At 33.0% G+C, this 21160-nt stretch overlaps 5 protein-coding genes and 1 long non-coding RNA gene across 6 annotated transcripts; 4 read left to right on the top strand and 2 right to left on the bottom strand.

Moving 5' to 3' along the window:
• Positions 1-7612: 7612 nt before the first annotated feature.
• Positions 7613-10907, top strand: LOC125872723 (uncharacterized). Its single transcript, XM_049553499.1, has 5 exons — positions 7613-8009; positions 8813-8912; positions 9079-9178; positions 9866-9954; positions 10389-10907. Exons 1-5 carry the CDS (start codon positions 7826-7828, stop codon positions 10630-10632), a joined length of 717 nt encoding a protein of 238 aa, XP_049409456.1. The 5' UTR covers positions 7613-7825; the 3' UTR covers positions 10633-10907.
• Positions 10908-11618: 711 nt separating this feature from the next.
• Positions 11619-12493, top strand: LOC125872725 (ATP synthase subunit b', chloroplastic-like). Its single transcript, XM_049553501.1, has one exon. It carries the CDS (start codon positions 11710-11712, stop codon positions 12379-12381), a length of 672 nt encoding a protein of 223 aa, XP_049409458.1. The 5' UTR covers positions 11619-11709; the 3' UTR covers positions 12382-12493.
• Positions 12494-12697: 204 nt separating this feature from the next.
• On the top strand, positions 12698-14347 carry LOC125872736 (uncharacterized). The gene is made up of 2 exons (XR_007447155.1): positions 12698-13448; positions 13899-14347. It is a non-coding gene; the product is annotated as an uncharacterized LOC125872736 (long non-coding RNA).
• A 576-nt stretch (positions 14348-14923) lies between these two features.
• Positions 14924-15661, top strand: LOC125872726 (ATP synthase subunit b', chloroplastic-like). Its single transcript, XM_049553502.1, has one exon. The coding sequence runs from the start codon at positions 14978-14980 to the stop codon at positions 15647-15649; it is 672 nt and encodes a 223-aa protein (XP_049409459.1). The 5' UTR covers positions 14924-14977; the 3' UTR covers positions 15650-15661.
• A 428-nt stretch (positions 15662-16089) lies between these two features.
• LOC125872734 (uncharacterized protein At2g34160-like) lies at positions 16090-19452 on the bottom strand. The gene is made up of 5 exons (XM_049553510.1): positions 19227-19452; positions 18101-18149; positions 17362-17424; positions 17219-17283; positions 16090-16529 (listed from the first exon to the last, which is right to left on the bottom strand). The coding sequence occupies exons 1-5, from the start codon at positions 19341-19343 to the stop codon at positions 16437-16439; spliced, it is 387 nt and encodes a 128-aa protein (XP_049409467.1). The 5' UTR covers positions 19344-19452; the 3' UTR covers positions 16090-16436.
• A 1023-nt stretch (positions 19453-20475) lies between these two features.
• LOC125872735 (14 kDa proline-rich protein DC2.15-like) lies at positions 20476-21160 on the bottom strand. Its single transcript, XM_049553511.1, has one exon. It carries the CDS (start codon positions 21108-21110, stop codon positions 20730-20732), a length of 381 nt encoding a protein of 126 aa, XP_049409468.1. The 5' UTR covers positions 21111-21160; the 3' UTR covers positions 20476-20729.

Below are 21160 nucleotides of genomic sequence, written 5' to 3'. Positions count from 1 at the left end.
TTGACCTATTGATCCAGCATGCAGTCCTTTGTTTACCAAGAAAAAGTAAAAGATACTATATAATTTTCCATTAACAATCAATGGTAAATTGAACATTATAATAAAGTAGAACAAGAATATATATCTTCTCCCTTTAATTTTCTAGTTGTTGGAAAATGACATATCATTACTAATTCAAGATTTAAAGCGTGTGAACGAAACTTAAACGTGTTTTATCAAATAAAGTATTAACGCAATTTTTTTTTTTGTCTGGCATGACAAATGTTTGGACAAATTTAGGTCATGACTTGTTTATGTCCCCATTAAAATATGAGTAAATTTTCCTTTAATTAATTTTGAACCACAAAAGGCGGTTAATACTTCATAACGAATTACTGCTAATTAACTTAAGAATTTACAGAAATAAATTATTTAAAGAACAATTATATGGAATTTCTTAATTAATTAATCGGTAGTCTGAAGATAATAATAAATTTATCGTTTATAACGTGTTAAAATTAAAATATATACGAATTTGTAAAAAAAAAATTAGTATAACCTAAGGATAAAATTAAGACCAGTCAACCATCATGATAATGCTGTTATTTGACTTGTACGTTTGAATACGATCTTTCTGGTTACACTCATTAGAAGTAACAATTATTAATCGGGGGCGGAGCTAGTGAAATAGTTACAAGTGAATTTAATAATTTTTATTTAGATTATATATTTGTGTTAAATAATTCATTAAATGTATATGATGTATTTAATTGGCTTGGAACCCAGTCCATTGATTCGATTATTATTACAATATTAATTTAAGATTGTTATAAGATAAATTGACGTAAATTTAAATTAACTTTTTGAATTTGCCTCTGATTATTACTATCATTTTTCTAATTAACTAAGATTAGATTTGGACATGTGCTACATGTCTGAGATGAAAGTTCAAGAAATTAAAGTCATGATGCAACCACTCTCATCAATTGAAAAATCTCAAAAAAAAAAAATCATGAGAAAATTGGCAAAATATTCTATTGGTTTTGGTTGGTTAGTTTGGAAGCATGCTACTTGATATTTCTGAATTGGATTAAAGATTGATTCCTTATGTTGGATGCTTGTTTTCTCATTCAGTATTTAATATTCATATTGAAATTCGACTGATTTAAATTCGCATCGTGTAGAATCTATTTGGGAGAATGACAATTATTTGTTGAACATATTTCCACATGAAATTATAAGATATGTTTTTTTTTTGGGGGTGGGGTGGGGGGTGGAATCTGTAGCTAGATGGACAAAACAACCAACAAGATAGACAATGGTTTGGTGAGTGTTTTGGGGTCAATTGGTTTTCAAGAAGTTTACACAGTTCTTGAATAGTCCCATGGTGGTTTGTATCATTCAATGTATACAATTCCTAATTGGTACTTTGTTATTAGTGGAACATATTTTATTTTTTTTCTCAACGATAATAGTTACTCTTTTCGTTTCAATTTGTTCTTTTATAGTTTGATTGAATTGCACAAAATCTAAGAAAGTAAACAATTTACTTTCTTAGATTTAGTCGTTCTGAATTTCTTATATTAAAAATATGTATAATATATCAGTTTTTTTTTTATTTTTTATCGTTTTAAATAAGTCATAAGAAATGTTATGTTAAAATTAACGAGTTATCAAATTATGATCGTGATATGTAATGATCATGTGGATCTAATATACCAAACAAAATGGAGCTACCTTAGTGGGCATGAATATATCATATGATGAAAGTCATGGATCACATTGTTGTCTAATTAGGACTTGTTTTTTTTCCAAAAGAAGTCGTATGTCTCCCAAGACTTAACATTTTGGGGTCAGTTTTGATTACTGATGTCTGAATTTTTTCTATCAAAAAGTATGCTAAGAGAACAATTAAATATTGAAATCAGCTTTTTTTTAATTTTTAAAAAACTTAAAAAGGTCATAGAAAAAATTATACTTCAGAAGAACGTAAAAACACCATTAATTTAGAGCGTAAGACTAGTAGACAGTTTACTATGGACAATATCATAATAAAAGGGGTCGTTTGGTTTGAATACTAGTTATGTTGGGATTAGTTATGCTGGGATAAGTATACTGGGATAAGTTATGCTGAGATTAGTTTTTATTGTTTGTTTGGTTTGTCATATTTAAACTAATATTCATTGTATAATTTTTGAGAATAAGTTGTTTGTTTACAAAAATACCCTCATCTTATTTAGTTTTTTTTTTTTACATTTTCTTTGCAATCTTTAGTTATTCATTCTTAAAAATAAAATTTCCATCTTATTTAGCTTAAATATTTTTGTGTGTGCATTTCCATGATTGTGCCGTATGTTTTAAAATTTAAATGCTCATCTTATTTAACTTAAAAATTAAACTTTCATCTTATTTAGCTTAAAAATAAATTTTCATCTTTTTTAGCTTAAAAATAAAATTTTCATCTTATTTAGCTTAAAAAATAAAACTTTCATCTTATTTAGTTTAAAAATAAAACTTTCATCTTATTTATCTTAAAAATAAAACTTTTGTTTTAAGTTTATTAAAGTAAAAGAAAATTTATTATTAAAGCTATCTACATTTTAATTATAAATAAAATATAATTTTTAAGTGAGTAATAAACTATTTAATGAAAAATATGTAATTTAGTAGTGGAGTGAACATTTTAAGAGAAATCAAAATATAAATAAACATAATAATTACGTAAATAAATTTAACTTATAATATATTCATATTTATAAAATGTAATTTTTTAATAGAAAAATGTATTTATCATAAAAACAACAAATACTTAAGGTTGTGAATGATATTATAAATGTTGTTAAAAACTATGTTAATATGTATGAATATAAAAGTGGTGTATAAAAAAGAGTTTAAGGGAGGTATTTTTGTTAATTTACACACTTTATCCCAGGATAACTTATCCTGGGATTACTATACCACCCCCAGTGAGGGATAACTTAACCCAGGACTAATTGTTAATCTTGGGATAAGTTATCCCTACCTTTGCAACCAAACAATGAATTAAATGCCATTAAAAAGTTATCCCAGAATTAATTCATCTTATCCATCACACCAAACGATCCTAAATGGTCATATAAAGAGTCACTAAATCCCCATTCTACGAATGATGTGTCATGTGTGGGACTCAACACATTAAACTTTGATTCATTTTCTGATATTAATCATAATTAAATGCAACAAATCATACAAAAAAAAAGACAAAGTACACGTATATGAACAATAAATTGTTCATGAATGATTACAAGTAGAACAAAATTATGTTGTCTCGATGAAATGTATAATTTCTAGCTAAGTGAACCACTTCATTTCAAAGGATATTTCAAAGTGTCAATTGGGCATGCACAAGACAAAATTTAAAGAAATTCAATGTATAATATATATACATAATTTCTTTTTACCCTACATGGTATAATATTCTGACAAAGGTGGCTCCAGTAAATTACTGTTAAGATGATCGATTGTCTCTAAGTAATTTGTTTTCCTCAACTTCAATTTTGATGTTTCAGTTTATATGAATATTTTTGATTGGATACAAATTTATGATCAGCTTTAATTTTCAAATATGCCAAAATATTTATGTTATAAACATAAATAAAAATGAAATTAAATAACTTTCAAATTTAAGAAAAAACATTATTGTTAAATGCACTAAAAAGGAAATATGATTATGTTAGAAGTGTAGCATTCTTGTCTAGGAAAAATGTACATGTTCAATAAAGCAAAGATGATAAAAGAATAATGGTCTGAAAAATATCTTAACTTTTGCCGAAATTGTTGTTACGATACAAAACTTTAATGAGGACCTATTACCCCCAGACTATTTAATACCGTATTTTAAACATATATATTTGCCCACGTGAACATAAACAATAATGCATAATTATAAATAGTAACGTGTCCACGTGGGCACATATATACCTTTAAAATACACTATTAAATAATTTAGGGGGTAAAAAATACACTATTAAATAGTTCAAAGGTAATAGGTCCTCCATAAAGTTTGGTATCGTAACAGCAATTTCGACCAAAATTAGGATATTTTTCAGACTCTTATCCCTAAAAAGAATATCAACAACACATGATTTACTTTATTCTTCCTTTGAACAAAAAAAAGAGAAAAACTTTATTCCTCCTAATTGATTTATGGGAGTCTATTGGGTCCTAGAGGAGGAGCTTCCTTTGAAAAGCAAATACATAGTGCATTGTACATTGTAAAGAAGAAAGAGAAGTTCCTAACACAAAAAAAATGTGTTTATTACTCTACAAACACATTCTTCTTCTTTTCTATTTTATTTTTGTTATTTTCTAGATTTGCGTCTTGTAGCATAAAATTTTTTTATAGGGAAAAAGGACAAATATACCTCCCGAACTATCATAAATGGTACGTACATACCCTCCGTTATACTTTGTTGTCTATACCCTTACCGTCAATCTTTTAGGTTGTGCATAACCTTAAAACTAACTGACGGACACATGGCTTTATCTCAATAATTTACCTGATTTTATTTTTTTTTTTACCCAAAAACCCACCCATCTTTCTTAATTTACCCACCCATGACCCACATTACAACACCATGACATTTAAAATTAAAATAAAAAGTAAAGAACCCTCCTCCATTAAAACATAACCCAAAACCTTTTAAATCAAACAAAAGACAAAATTGTTCTTCAATTCATCTTCATTTGCAACTCTTTTTCAAATCTCATTAAAACAAAGACACAGTAGCATGTGCTTTCGTTGAAAAACAAGAGATCAATTTTAATTTGTTGTTCAAATCGATTTGTTGTTGAATGGGGTTGGAAATACTATCACCATTGATAGACAAAACTTCAAGTTTAAAAGTGGGTCTTCAATAGAATCAAAAATTTCGAATTTAAATTGATTTGTTGTTGTTGAAAGGGATTGGAAATACTATCATCATTGATGGACAAAACTTCAAGAAAAGTGGGTTTGCAATCAAATAAGAAAATTTGAACTTAAATTGATTAGTTGTTGTTGAAACGGGTTAAATATACTATCACCATTGATGGATAAAACTTCAAGCTTTAAATTGGGTTTGCAATTGAATCAAAAAGTTTGAGCTCAAATTGATTTGTTATGGTTAAAAGGGTTCAAAAATATTCTTGAAATAGATTTTGATGAATTGAACCAAGTGCACCATATTTTTGTGATTGTTGTTGGAAAGCTTTTGATTTTAATTTTGCACAATGTTAAAAATATTCTTAAAATCTATGTGTTGTTGAAAGGGGTTGATTCATTGTTGTTGTTTGAAACTTTATAGAGGATGCATTGGGTTTATTCTAGATGAAGATTTGGTTATTTGGTTGTGGGTTGGGTGGATCTTTTAATTTTAGGTAAATAAATAAATAAAATTGAGTAAATGGTTGAGATGAAGTCACGTGTCCGTCCGTTAGTTTTAAGGGTATACACAATCCAAAAGTGTAACAGTAAGGGTATATACAACCTTAAAGTATAACGGAGAGTATTAACATACCATTTGTAATTGTTCGGGTTATATTTGTCCTTTTTTCCTTTTTTTATATCTAGGACTTGAATTTATGGTCTTTAAGAATCTTATACATTTTAGGAAAAATTACCTAAATACATATAAGATTTTGCCATAATCTCTAAAATTTCCAATCATTTACAAAAATTTCAAAAATTCCCTCTCGAATTTATCACTCTCCTCTCACTGATACATCCCTATCCCCTCTCAGATACATTCCTCACATATGTATCTAGATGTTTGATGATGTATCCGAAAGTTCAGTGATGTATTCGGATGTCCTATCCCCTCTATGATATATCTCTCCCCTCTCGGATACATCCCTCACTTATGTATCCGGATGTCCAGTGATGTATCAAGAAATCCAATAATATATCCGAAATTCATAAATTTTAAGGATTTTTTATAATTTGAAAAAGAATAAAAAAATAATGTAATTAATTCATAACACTCGTTTTATGACAAGGATTAATGTTCTTCAAACTTATTTGGTACCAAAAGCATTCACGAAAAGGATTAAAATCGAAGCGGGCCTAGTAGAATCACGGGTTCTCGGTGGCCCAACTTTGTTATTCCATCTGTGGCGCGTGATAGGGACGTTTAATTCCATTTAGGAACAAAAATTCTCCCTCCCAGTCATAAACGCACCAAACAAGTAGGCACAAAGTCACCTGTTACAGACCGATAAATATTTCTTCATTCTTAGGATTCATTTGATCATAGATTTTTCAAGTAAAATTTAGGAGAAAAATCGACAAATAGTGTTTGTCCATATAGTTTGTCATTATTTGATAAATATTTTTGGCAAATAACCCAAATTCCCAAATACTAGAAAAAACTAGTATTTTGGTCAAATCTCATTATTTGGGAGCTTTAAAAAATTCAAATTCTATATCAAACTTTTATCTTTTATAAAAACATAGTAGTTGTTTTTGTTGTATTACATAAGAAATNATAACACTCGTTTTATGACAAGGATTAATGTTCTTCAAACTTATTTGGTACCAAAAGCATTCACGAAAAGGATTAAAATCGAAGCGGGCCTAGTAGAATCACGGGTTCTCGGTGGCCCAACTTTGTTATTCCATCTGTGGCGCGTGATAGGGACGTTTAATTCCATTTAGGAACAAAAATTCTCCCTCCCAGTCAAGTAGGCACCAAACAAGTAGGCACAAAGTCACCTGTTACGGACCGATAAATATTTCTTCATTCTTAGGATTCGTTTGGCCATAAATTTCTCAAGTAAAATTTAGAGGAAAAATTGACAAATAGTGTTTGTCCATATAGTTTGTCATTATTTGACAAATATTTTTGACAAATAACCCAAATTCCCAAATACTAGAAAAAACTAGTATTTGGGTCAAATCTCATTATTTGGGAGCTTTAAAAAATTCAAATTCTATATCAAACTTTTATCTTTTACAAAAACATAGTAGTTGTTTATGTTGTATTACATAAGTAATTTTTTTACGTGAACACCAAACCAGTGATGAAATATTCAGTGAATATGAAAGTGATGATATGGTTGTTGATGAAAATGACGAATAATCGGCTCAGGGTAATAAAGTCATGTGCTCCGTCTATTTCATGATGTATGGAATGATGTTTGTTGCACTACTACATTGCTCTAGTGTCATGGACACTACTTGTTATTTGCTGCAACAAAGGTCCAATTGACTTGTTGCAGAAGTCATGAATCTTGTTACGACGACATTTTTATTTTGCTAAGTAATACAATGGTTAGTTTTGATAATTTTTAAAACTTATGGGTATAAATCAAATTTATTAAAAATATGAAATATATTTCTCAAATATTATGCCAAACACATGGTGAAATTTCACCCAAATAATATTTGTCAAAAATATTTGTTAATTTGTGGCCAAACGCTAGCTTAATAGCGTTCGAATTTAAATTATTTGGATAAAGATTTGCCTTTGTTAGGGAGTGCTTTAATATCAATGTGAAATTTTCAGACGCAAATTTAAATTCGTCAGACTCCAATATAAATATCGAACACTGAAAAAAAAAAAAAATAGGCAGAAAGTGATAGTAGAAAGCAATTGAATTGAATTCTTTATGTTCCACTTAGAATTTCCTCCAACATAAGCCAACCACAACCTTAAATGTGCACCAAAGAATCAATCAATCACCAAAAGATATATATAATAATACTACTTAAATAATAACAATATTAATATTAGAAAACTTAAGGAGATCAAATTAGAGCTCTTTAAAATGGTGATGTTATAAATCAAATATAGTTTTAGTTTACTACTTTATAAATGGTGTACTAGTTATGGAAGTTTTAAAGAGGGATGAAGAAGATGTTAGTCCTAGATTTTCATTTCAAAAGAATGGATCATCATTGTCTTGTGTAGTACCACCATTTTTGCTCAGCCCACAAAAGAGTTTGTACTACAACAAGTTGCCTGAGGAGCCACTCAATCTCACAATACTCAAATTGGATGGCTCTTCCTTTGGTATTTTTTCTTATTTTTCTCCTCCTGTTAAATTGTCTTATGAAATACTGAAATTGATCTCCATCTTTATGTGTCTGTATAGCGACGAATTCAGGATTTAGAGTCAGTGAGTTCAAATAGTACTGAAATTCATGTGTATACGCCCTTAGAAACGGATCCAGAATTTAGAGTGATAGTTTCAGAGATAAGTTTTGTTTATGTGTGTACATATTTTTTTTATAATTGGGGTGGGATTACAAGGTAGGGGAATCCCCGTGTATATACATATACAATCTTGGAGCCAAGAATTTGGCGAAGGGTGTGCAAATTTTCTTCTCAGTTGTGTTAAGGGGGTGCTAAATTAAATATATACTCATAATAACTAACATTTAACCTCTGTACACCACATAATTATCAAGAGTGCGCACCAAACCATCCTTCACCTAAGATGGCTCCGCCCATGTACATATATGTATATGATATTTTAACACGTATATATGGTTTGAGTCAAAGATAGTAGGACATTAGGTGCTATGACACTTATTCTATACTACCTAGATTGATCCACATGTGGTTCGCTAGAATTGATGTATCCAGGGGCGGAGCTAGCTTGGAGGAAGGGGATTCATTTGAAATCCCTTCACTATTATGCAAATAGGGTGAAAGGTAGTCCTTTTTTGTGTTGTTTTGTTGTATATAAGTTTTCGAATGCCCTTGACATGAGAATTCTTTTAGTGGAGTGGCAAAGGGGGTAAGCTTCATCATTGGTCATGTATCATATGTTTTTTCAAATGGTCAGATCAATTGAATTTTGTGTTGTGCAGATATTAAAGTTGCAAGGAATGGGACAGTGGCGGAGCTGAAACAGGCGGTGGAATCTGTCTTCAGTCATTTTCCAAAGACAGGAACTGGCAAGGTTTCATGGTATGTGCTTTGCAAAAGGGAACTTTCAAACTAAACTTCTTCTGTTGTAGATTGCTTGAGACTTATACTTCGATTTCTGTCTGACGTAATTTGCATAGCTGTTTCACTGTATATTACCTTAGCTAGTTCTTTCAAATTCAATAGTTTTATTGTGACAATATTACAGGTCACATGTATGGGGACATTTTTGCTTGAGCTACGATGGGCGGAAGCTACTTACTGATAGTGATTTGTTAGGAACCTATCGGATCAAGGATGACGATAAGGTTTCTTCTCATTCATCATATTTTTGATCTAGGAAAGTTCTCTTTTATCTAATCTTTATATGATTTGCTTATGTTACTTGTAGCCAAATGCATTGGAATATGCAATTTGTAAAAGGAGATGTATAGGCTTTGAAGAAAATTGATTTTTTTTTAGCCAAATCAGAATCTTGACTTCTGCAGTCGAATGTGTGTGGTTCTATATATTCCTGTTTGTTTGGAAATTAATAAGCTCCTACGAGTACATCTTCGTTAACAAATAATTCTGAATGCACCATAAAGAGGTGAAAATGGTCTGAAGAGAGACCTGTAAAAAGCAGGTTCAATTACTAAGGTATCTAAGGCTCTAAGGAGATTCTGGTTCATATGAATTCTCCCTACCGAAAAGAAACAGATTTATTATCAAAATATTTTAGATAATCGTGAAAATGTAAGATTGCTCACGTAGACAGATTCACACGGTGTTTGCATATTGCCAGAGGCTGTGGTTACTTTCACTAGACTGATTGTTTATCCGATTTTGTCTATATTCTGGCTTATGAGATCTCGTTCAGCAGTTTCTTTCCACCCCGGAGTTAAGAATTTTTCAGATCATTGCTAATGATTATGTGCTTTTTTCGTTATAAAGCCCAAGTGGAATTTTTTAACATTTCCTTAACGCGCTAAAGCTTGATGTTTTTGCATTTGCAGCTCAGTTTTATGAGGCATGTCTCCATCAGTTACAATCTGGTCAAAACGCGATCAGAGAGAGAGGACTCTAGTAAGAATGAACCTAGCATGTAAGATATGTATATTGTTTTCATCCTTATTGTTGGTTCATGTGTTCTAATATTGCACTTCACCCATGCCTGTTATGGTATTGATTGCTATCGATGCTTGATTCTTCCATAGATTGCAAACACTAGGCCTAAGTTGCTGGAGACACTTGGTCATAAAAGTTGGATCTTGTTCATCTAGGTGTTTCCATATATAGTTTCTAATACTAGAATATTGTCATTTATATGTTCCATTTATAGTTTCTATGTTGATTTCTTGCCACTTGCTAGTACTGCTCACCATCATACCGATATAGACCTGGCTATGTCACTTTGTGTGATCATGCAGAGTTTATGCATATTTTTATGAAATGTTCACTATATGTATGAATTTGTCTTGCATAGTGGCATTGTAAGGGCACATAGATAGCATCATCTTTGAAAATGCATTTTTGCAGATCAAAAGGCTGTGAAAGCAGACAACGGAGAGGTGAACGAGAGGGTAATCACCATCAAGCTGACTTATCAGAGAACCAAAACAATAATCATGACAACAACAGGGGTGTTGTAGCTAATTGTGAATCCAGGTTGGTTCATTTGTTTAGAGGGTGGCTCCCATACAAATTGACAAGCCCAGAGAGGAGAATGAAACAGAAGAGCAGCACATCGAGATCACACGATGGTCTACTTATGGAGTTCTAACAGTGTTGTGCTGTGATTAGTACTTTTGAAAGAGAGGAATCCAGCAACTGTTTGCAAATGTCAAAGAGAGTTGGAGAGTGAAATGGAAAACATCCACCTCTAGTTAAAGCTCTAAACTTTTGACTTTATAAAAGAAGATCAGTTGCCTGCCTATGCATCTGTTCCATTTCCTCATTTGCATATCAAAATTAATTGTGTACATGAATTTGCTTATGTAGAACACAAATATCTCTTTGGTCATTAGAAACAGCAAATCCACTATCATCAGACTTGAACTTCTGCATTCTGGTTTGGGATCTCCATGAGTATTCAAAAAGAGTTTGTGTTTTATACACTGACGGTATAAAAAGCTACTTACACAATTCAGTCACTCATGAACTAATTATAGGTACATACTACAAGGATTAAATGGTAATCTAGTAGAAATGTTCCTCAGACTTGTTCAAAAATGTCATTGTGATCCTTCAAAAAAGTTGTGCATTTTTGGAGGATTTTAGAAGAATCCGAGAAACTTCATACTAGCCTATCATCATAGGTTAAAACTACACTAATAGAGTAAACATTATTTACACTATTAGCATGTTTACTTGAACCGAGATAAGAAATTAGGCATATGAATTAACTTGCGGACCACAATTTTCAAATTTTTTAGTCACTCTACCAACTAATAACAAGTGTAACTTTTTTTTTCTGGTTTCCCATCTCATTATATCCGTCTTGGAGCCCTATTAATTTGGATTCGGCCCATTCAGATGTAGCACTCGTTACCAAGAACTATTAACCTTATCCACTGCACCACGTCATTTGGAGATACTAAAACTGTGTAACTAATTAAACAAGGATATGACTTAGAAAAATATACAAAAAGAATGACCTCACGTGAGTGGCACACCCTTAGAGCTCCAATTCTCAGCCTCATCGTATTGTGTGGCATAGATTGAGATAGCCTTTCTAAGATCTTCCTTGTTTCCTTTTGTTCAAAAAAAATAATCAAGATTCGAACCTCTCAAAAAGATTTTGTTTTTTTACAACTGCAAAATCCCAAGTTGCAGAAGAGTAGAAAAAGAAGAAGAAGCCATGGCCAACATGATGATGAGCTCCTCCAAAGTTTTAATCACTTCTTCATCCTCTACCATCCCTCCATCTCCAAGATTCAAACTTTCCCTCACCCAAATCCCTTTTCCAAAACTACCCCTCCCCAAATCACCCAAATCCCTTGAAACCCTCTCAATCCCATCAACTCTCAAGTCCATTTCAGTCATTCTTGCAAGCTCATTGGCCATGGCACCACCTTCACTAGCAGAGGAAATTGAAAAAGCTTCCCTTTTTGATTTCAACTTGACACTCCCAATCATGATGGCTGAATTCCTGTTTCTCATGTTTGCTTTAGACAAGATTTACTTCAGCCCATTAGGGAAATTCATGGATGAAAGAGATTCTGCCATTAAGGAGAAATTGAGCAGTGTGAAGGACACCTCTGCTGAAGTGAAGCAACTGGAAGACCAGGCTGCTGCAATTATGAAGGCTGCAAGGGCTGAGATATCAGCAGCATTGAACAAGATGAAGAAAGAGACTCAACAAGAAGTGGAACAGAAGATTGCAGAAGGAAGGAAGAGAGTTGAGGCTGAATTGCAAGAAGCTTTGGCTAGCTTAGAGAGTCAAAAGGAGGAGACAATCAAGAGTCTTGATTCTCAGATTGCTGCTCTTAGTGATGAGATTGTCAAGAAAGTCCTTCCTGTCAGTAACTAATTCTGAAAAGTTGTAATGTTTTTTTTTTCTTGGGATTGGTAAGAGTTAACAGCTTGTTTGGATGGATGGTTGTTACATGTAATATTGTACTGTGATGTTAGTTTAAATACAATGTTTATTTTGATTGTTACTTAATTTTATTATTATATCATATCATTAAAACCATTGTTATGTAACCACAAAAAGTCTCATTTTATATAATGAGATTTGGTGTGATCACGTTGTTATGTTGGTTTTTTTTTTTGTTGTTGTTGTGATGCTCTTGCAGGTGACATATATGGGGACATTGTTGCTTGGGCTATGATGGGCAGAAGCTATTGGATCAAGGATGCTGATAAGGTTTCTTCTCATTTCATCGTATTTTCTCGGAAAGTTTTCTTTTATCTAATTTTTTATATGGTTTGCTTATGTTGCTTGTTGCTAATGCACTGAAATATGCAATCTGTAAAAGGAGATTATTAGATTAGGAACCACATTCCAATAATTTCCAGTCCATCTTATGTCCAGGCTTTGAAGAAACTTGATTTTTTGTTGAGATGAATCAGGATATGTCATTTTGCAGTTGAATGTGTGTGGACTGGCACAGATGGAACTTATAAGTCAGAAGTTTGGCTGTAATTGTTCCGATTTGCATTTTCATTGTTTCGATGTAGGAGTCTTTGATTGGAAACTAAAAGGCGGTGCTTATGGTCTGAAGAGAGACGTGTAAAAGCAGGTTCAATTACCAAGGCTCCAGAGAATTCTGGTTCATATGATTCTCCCAAACCAAAAGGCAACAGATTATCACTTACAAGTAAAGAGCTGAATATGGGCCAAAGTAGAGAACTCTTTTTATTATAAGTTAGAACTTTCTTTTGGAGATTTTAGATGGATTATCTTCCCACCTAATGAGATATGTACATTTTCCTTTATGAAGCACAAGTGAAACTGTTTGAATATTTCCTTGGCTCGCTAATTCTTGATGTTTTTGCATGTGCAGCTCACTTTTATGATGCATGTCTCCATTAGTTACAATCTGGTCAAAACGTGATCAGAGAGAGGACCCTCATGAAAATGAAACCAAGCATGTAAGTTCTGTATACTGGCTCTGTCATTATTGTTGGTTCATCTGTTCTAATATTGCCACCCTATTGCTTTGCTATCAATGCTTGATTCTTCCATAGAATGCAAACACTAGGCCTTAGTTTTTGGACTTTTGGTTATAAAAGTTGGATCTTGTTCATCTAGGTGTTCCCATTTATAGTTTCTATACTGGAACATTGACATATATATGTTCCATTTATAGTTTCTATGCCGATATTTTCCCAATACTGCTCATCATCATACCGATATAAACCTGGCTATGTTACTTTGTATGATCATGCAGAAGAATTGGAAGAATGGACGTAGTGTTACAGAGTTTAATGCATATATTTATGAAATGTTTTAACTATATGTATGAATTTGTCTTGCATAGAGGCACTGTAACTTGTAAGAGCAGTTTAGGTAACATCCTCTTTGTAAATGCATTTTTGCAGACCCAAAGGCTGTGGAAGCAGACATCAGAGAGGTGAACGGGAGGGTAATCACCATCAAGATGATTTATTAAAGAACCATCGAACTAATTTTAATGACAACAGGTGTGTTGTAGCTAATTGTGAATCCAGGTTGGTTTATTTGTTTAGAGGGTGGTTCCCATACAAGTTGCCAAACCCAGTGAGCAGAATAAAACAGAAGAGCAGTGCATCGCGATCACACGAATGGCAAGCATTCACCTCTCGTTGATAGAAAATTAGTAATTTGTATCATCTGTTCCATTTCCTCATTTGCAGATGACAGTCAATTAGTTGTGCAACATGATTTTACTTGGGGTTTGGCATAAAAAAAAAAGTCTTGGGATTGTGTAAAAGAGCACCCCCACCCCCCAATTTCCTCTCCATGTACACTATTTTCTAGGTTCTGTGTAATCAAATCTTGATTTTCATCATTTTACCTAAGAACACAAATGCACTAATATCTCTTGGTCATTACCTCATTGGTTAGAGCAAATCCATCTATCATCACACTTAACTTCTGCAATCTGGTTTGGGATCTCCATGGTTATTAAGAAAAAGTTTAACTTCTTATGCATTGACGGTGTAAAAAAAATACTCATACCATCAGGTTAATCAGGAGGTAAGGTAACTACATGTAAATCATACGATAAGCATTAGTTGATAATCAAATAAAAACATTAACTAAACTATCATCAAAGGTTAAACTACACTGATAGCATAAAAAATCTTTACTCTATTTGGTGTAATAACTTAAATCCAGGTTACAAAATTGGTATATGAATTAACTTGTGCATCACAATTCACAAACTTTCAGTCACTCCTTAGTGAATAAAACCAAAAGGCCACTTACAACTAATTACAATTTTGTGCATATCAAATGCCAATGCCTTTGGTTTATTAGAATTACTTAAAGAAATACTCACAGAAAAAGAAAAAAAAAGACCAGTTGCACACCCATCTCAGCCTCATAATATTGTGTGGCATAAATTGAGATAGCCTTTCTAAGACTTTCCTTCTTCCCTTCTAAAACCACCAAAAAAAATCCCAAGTTCTAAGAAGCCATGGCCAACATGATGATGAGCTCCTCCAAAGCCTTAATCACTTCTTCATCCTCCACCATTCCTCCATCTCCAAGATTCAAACTTTCCCTCACCCAAATCCCTTTTCCAAAACTACCCCTCCCAAAATCACCCAAATCCCTTGAAACCCTCTCAATCCCATCAACTCTCAAGTCCATTTCAGTCATTCTTGCAAGCTCATTGGCCATGGCACCACCTTCACTAGCAGAAGAAATTGAAAAAGCTTCCCTTTTTGACTTCAACCTGACACTCCCCATCATGATGGCTGAATTCCTCTTTCTCATGTTTGCTTTAGACAAGATTTACTTCAGCCCATTAGGGAAATTCATGGATGAAAGAGATTCTGCTATTAAGGAGAAACTTAGCAGTGTAAAGGACACATCTGCTGAAGTGAAGCAACTGGAAGACCAAGCTGCTGCAATTATGAAGGCTGCAAGGGCTGAGATATCAGCAGCATTGAACAAGATGAAGAAAGAGACTCAGCAAGAAGTAGAACAGAAGATTGCAGAAGGAAGGAAGAGAGTTGAGGCTGAATTGCAAGAAGCTTTGGCTAGCTTAGAGAGTCAAAAGGAGGAGACAATCAAGAGTCTTGATTCTCAGATTGCTGCTCTTAGTGATGAGATTGTCAAGAAAGTTCTTCCTGCCACTAATTAATTCTGAAAATTTGTGTAGTAAATAAGATTACTGTTTGATCAAAGATATATAAATGTGAAAATATTTGGGTTTTTTATATGATGAATCTCATGTGTACATCGTGGTTTCTGGTAATATGAGGATTCTAAGTGATTTTTCAGGATTTTGTTTATGAAGTTAAAAGAAAAATTGAAACTTGAAAGCCAGAGATCAACTTCTCTCTCCATACTGTTTTGGTCCTAGAGCTGAGGTCTATCGGAAACGGTGTCTCTACCGTTGTCCAAAGAATATTGAGACAAACACAAATCAACTTGTTTGGGAGGCGTGATAGTAGTTGTAATCCATCAAGGTAATTGTAAGTTGTCAGTTATGATTTGATATTGCCTAAGTTTTGGTTAACAGCAAGATCATATCGACGAATGGAGTCTAGAGAGGGAAGGATATAATTGCGCGGGCAATTGTGAGACGGTACTAATTGGTCAATGGCGCTTAATTAGGTAATGGCAGAATTGTCAACCCACATATCCAATTGTTCATTTTTTAACTACCAGGCGTAAACTATTACCACATCACTTACAGTGAAGATAGCAGCAGGATGTTTACATTCAACACCACCTTAGATAAGCAAGGTTAAAAAAAAAAGCAAACACATCCAACAAATAATGAATTTTAAAGCTAACAATGCTTTTTTTTTTTTTTTTTTGCTTTTCCAACAGATGTAATTCAAGACCATAGAGAACCCAACAGCTGAATGCAGTATAAGCTTGGGATACTTCAATCATCAGGAAAAGAGAAGACATAAAAATAATCAGTTCTGCTGCTCCTCGTTGTCCCCGTTTTGCTCTGCTTCTGCAGCCATTAACTCATCAAACTTCTCAGTCTTGCCCAGCACTATTTCAATCTGCACCAAGCGAAGATGAATAAATAAAACAAAAAACCTTAATTTGATAAAAAAAAGACGACACCACAGATTAGACAAGGATGACTGTTCGGACCACATTTAACACCCACTAGCTCACATGAATTCAACAATGTTTTAAAGAGTATATGGGGGAAGAAGAACATGAAAGCTGTAAAAGCAGCATCTATATGGCATAACGTAATACTGGCTAGACTCATTTTTCCATCTCTGCTGTTGCCAAAAGAAAATGATTTTATTCTGTTCAACGGCTTTTGAAAACAGGAACAACAACAAAGGGAAAACCATAAGATAATGCATTAAAAGGGAATGTACCTTCAACAGGCATGGGGGTGTAAAACTAACTTCTAATAAAGTCTAAGATTGACCAAATGGGACTAGACAATTTTGGTTCGTAAGGATGTAAACCATCACTGACCCTACCATCTATTCTACAGCTTTTCTAAAATTCTGCACACATCCAAACTCAAACAGAGAAAAATAAGAACACACACACATCAACTACCTCTTGAACACTTAACTTAATCTACTGTTCTTCAGAAAGAATCTTGAGTCCCAAGCTAACATTTACCATAGAACCTCTACAGAATGAGTTCCATTACTACCAAACCACCAAAACTGAAGCAGACTAATGCATCAATTGACCGACTCATAATGCTTTTGGAATTTACCTTTGCTTTTGGTATCGGTCGGGCTCCTGGGTCATCCCTCATGTCCACAGTGAGTGTCCTGATCTCTGCAGCAAGTGTACCCTCAAAGTTAGATGACAAGAAAGATTATAAAAGGGATGGGAGTGGAGTACGAGAAGCCTCACTCTTCTCAACAGCAAATCCATTGTTCTTGAGAATTTCGGCAATAGTAACCACTGTCGAAATAGCTGTATACATGTGGAAAAAGTTGTTAATCCTTTAGAACTATATGGCAAGCCAATTCAATTATTAATGAGTTTGCAACATAACACAAAATAATAAGTCCACAAAAAAATGAAAAGAACATCAACTGAACTGTGCCACCACTATATATTTCTTTGTACTCAGTAAGGTTTACCGGCAAGCCAAAGGAACCACTTCAAGCATATTCTCAAGCACATTCTGCTTTATAAGTAAAAGATCCCTGGGAAGCCGCAGGAATAAGGTTGTGATGAATCAGAATTCATCCCAGATACGCTCAACTATTTTCTATGGTTGAAAACCATGGTCGTTTTTATGCCAGAAGTTGGTTCAAAATTGTTTCACTAGGATATCACATCACTGGTAAAGTGAGCAACACTGTGTATTATACTCTTCTTATACACAAGCGGTTGAAATAGTAAACAACACATTCTTGAGATGGCAAAAAACATCACACATTGCAAAGATTGGAATTCACCAATAATCAAGAAAAAGTCAATTGGGAAAAGAAAGTGAGAGTGCCTCCATAACCCAAGCTGTAACACGGTGTATTCTTGATGTGAAAAGACAGCATAAACAGAATGTAGAAGAAGACCCATATGGCATTATAAGCAAGGGGAAACCACAAACTAGTACTCAAGATTGAGGGTCAAGAAGATTTACCCATCCCCAGAGCAGAGAGTTCCACTTCATTGTACTGTTGCATGTACCTCTGCAAGAAACATACCAAATATCTCAGGATACGAACTCAGACCAATAGCAACAGTTATAGATTCTGGTGTAAGACCAGGAAAACTAAATATAGATAGTCACATGGCTAACACTTTTCAAGATTTTCTAATGCATGTCTTGCATCCAGAAAAAGCTTCAAACAATATACTATAAGTCCGGCGCCAACCCTATAATTGTCACTAAATATACCTAAAGTATTTTTTGATAAAGAATACCTATGAACTGCCTCAATTGCAGGTCCAAATTGTTAATTTGGATCCTACATAAACTCACATCACTTCGATTGCAATTGCTCTAGACTTTGTGAAGTCCTGTCTGAACTGCTACTGCAGACAATCAGAACTTGAACTATATTCTAATCTTATGTTTCTCAAACAAAAATATTTGTTCTTTTTAACTCTCCGTATTACATATAGAATTTTTTCTTCAATCACCCAACTCATCAATTAATTATTGTAATACAGATTAGCAATTTTTCTTCAATCAAAAACTAATAAAATCCCAGAAAACTAGACCTCAGCCAACATAAGCAATCAAACGCATTGAATTAACAAAGACCCTGGTTACTGTGCATTAACTGAAAGCATTTTGCAGGTCTCCCACTATGAGCCATGTCATTTTTGAAAATGTAATTAATTGTTCCCGTTCATGATAGTGGAAACAGTATGCAAGATCCAAGTCCTTATTTTTACCTTCTCTCACATAACTTGTCAGCAAACAACTCAACAACCATAAAAGAATCTATCATTGTTCAACAAGCATAGACCCTCATAACCATTAAACGGAAACAACTTTTGCAAATCTAGCTGTCTTCATAAAAACATCCAACAAAAGAATCCTCCATAACCAATTTACAGACAAACAAGTATAATCATTTTAAAACTACGTCCAATTACCCAAAACTTCGTCAATGGATACACAAGACTACAATGCATGGCTTTATAACATGGAAAAACAAGTAAACAAATTTAAATAACTAATAGCTTAAAATACAGTAATAGTGTAAAAACTCCTTATGATTTCAATGTATATATAATTTAAATGGAAAAAAAAGCACCTTTGAGAGATTAACATAAAAGAAGAGCGATTTCTTAGTGTTAGAAACTTGGATTCTGTTCTTCTTTTGCGTCTCTGAGACACTCATCTTGTTCACTCCCTCTGTGATTCCTTCCATTGATTTGCTGATTTCTTCAGGTAAACCCTAATTTCGCAGCCTCCTTTCCCTTTGAAGAGAGGATCCGTATAATTTGGGGAAAATTATACCAAAACAGTAACAGATAAACCCTCGGTGGTTTTAAGGGTTAGGCACTTTAAACGACAACGTTTTATGGCTCTTTGATTATTTTTTTCTCTCAAATGTACCCCTCTTCTTTCGAAAATTATACTTTACACCATGTTTGGTTCTGACGCATAGTTACATTGGGTTTGATTATGGAAGGAATTGTTAACCTCAAAATTCATTATTATGTCACCGTTTGTTGGTTGAGGTTTAAATATGTTGTGGTTCATTCAAATTTATTAGCATAACATTTCGAATTGAAGTATGTTATCGTTAATATTCCGTCAATTCAATAAAGAATCATTATTATTTTGATACATGAAAGTGATAAAAATTTACTTTGATCACAATGTCTATCATGTTGGTATATGTTGGAGCAAATTGATCAGTGAAGTCAAAATTTAGGACAGTTTAGAGGAAATTTTGAGTTAGCCGAAATTGAAAAGAATTATATATATGTAAATATCGTATAAGCAAAGATTTCTAAAAAATATATATTTTATCAAATATTTTTTAAAAGTTTTCTTTGCAAGGATTATTTTAAAAAATATATAATAAAAGTTTGACACAATAAGTATTCATGATGAAAAAATTAATTACAAGTGAATATATACAAAATATTGATTGAATAATTGAAAGAAATACAATTAAGTAATTACTGAAATCGGTTAAATTACTTTGTATTTTTGACAACGATTAAATTACATCAAACTTGCAAAATTTTGCACTATAAATGAATAAAACTTAACTTTTTGTTGAATAGACACATCTATTGGAGTGGATGTTAGGGTAAAAGTTAACCAGCATATTATAATTATTTTACAAAAATTTAAGTTCTATGCCTTGACAGTTTATCTCTGGTAGAAGCTATTCACCATTTTTCAAAGTTATCTATCATTTTTATTAATTATTATTGAGAGTTACTTGAAACTGCATTTTCAATAACCTAATTGTATAGACACTTTTTTAATTTTGAAAAATCAATACATTGAACTTGAAACTTTTCATATAGAGGCAGTTCTTGAAGAATGTTTCACACTTTATTAAGCACAAATTACAAGTTTATTTTACAACCAACCAAAACAAAAAAGGAACCTAGCTACCTAGCTAGATAACAAATCAAACAAACACAAATCAAGAACAAATCACAACACAAACATCATTTTACAACTCAATGATTAATTAAAACAATAAAACTTAACTAGCTACCAAATCTTGACATTTGATATGCTTTAATTCCCTCCTCCCCCCAAACCTCCCACCCTTAGCTAATTAATATAATTAACCACACTTGAAACCTGTGGGAACTTTCTTAGCACAAGCACTAACCAAAGCACTAAGTGCAACAGGAATATCTAATTTGATAATCCCAAGTACATTAGCCTTAATGGCAGTGCAAAGACAAGCTGCAACTTCCAAATCAGCCAAACCTTCAAGCAATGAGCAACAAGGGGTTGTCACTTGGCTACCAATTGCAACATTTACAAGGCCAAGTAGGTCACCACAAACACCAAGCTTTAATGTGTCCCTTGGACAATAAGGGTTCACTGGGGGTGCCTTTGGTGTTGGGTGAGGCTTTGGCTCACATGGACCACAACCACTAGTGAATGTGGCAAAAATGAGAAGGGAAAAAATGAAAATGGTGGAGGAGAGGGTAGCCATGATTTTTCTAGAGAGCTTTAGTGGTGGTGTAGCTTGGTTTCTACAGTTTG

Source organism: Solanum stenotomum, chromosome 8 (assembly GCF_019186545.1).
Source record: "Solanum stenotomum isolate F172 chromosome 8, ASM1918654v1, whole genome shotgun sequence".
Lineage (NCBI taxonomy): Eukaryota > Viridiplantae > Streptophyta > Magnoliopsida > Solanales > Solanaceae > Solanum > Solanum stenotomum.
Note: the sequence above shows the minus strand (reverse complement) of the source record. Positions and strands in the feature narration are given on the sequence as shown.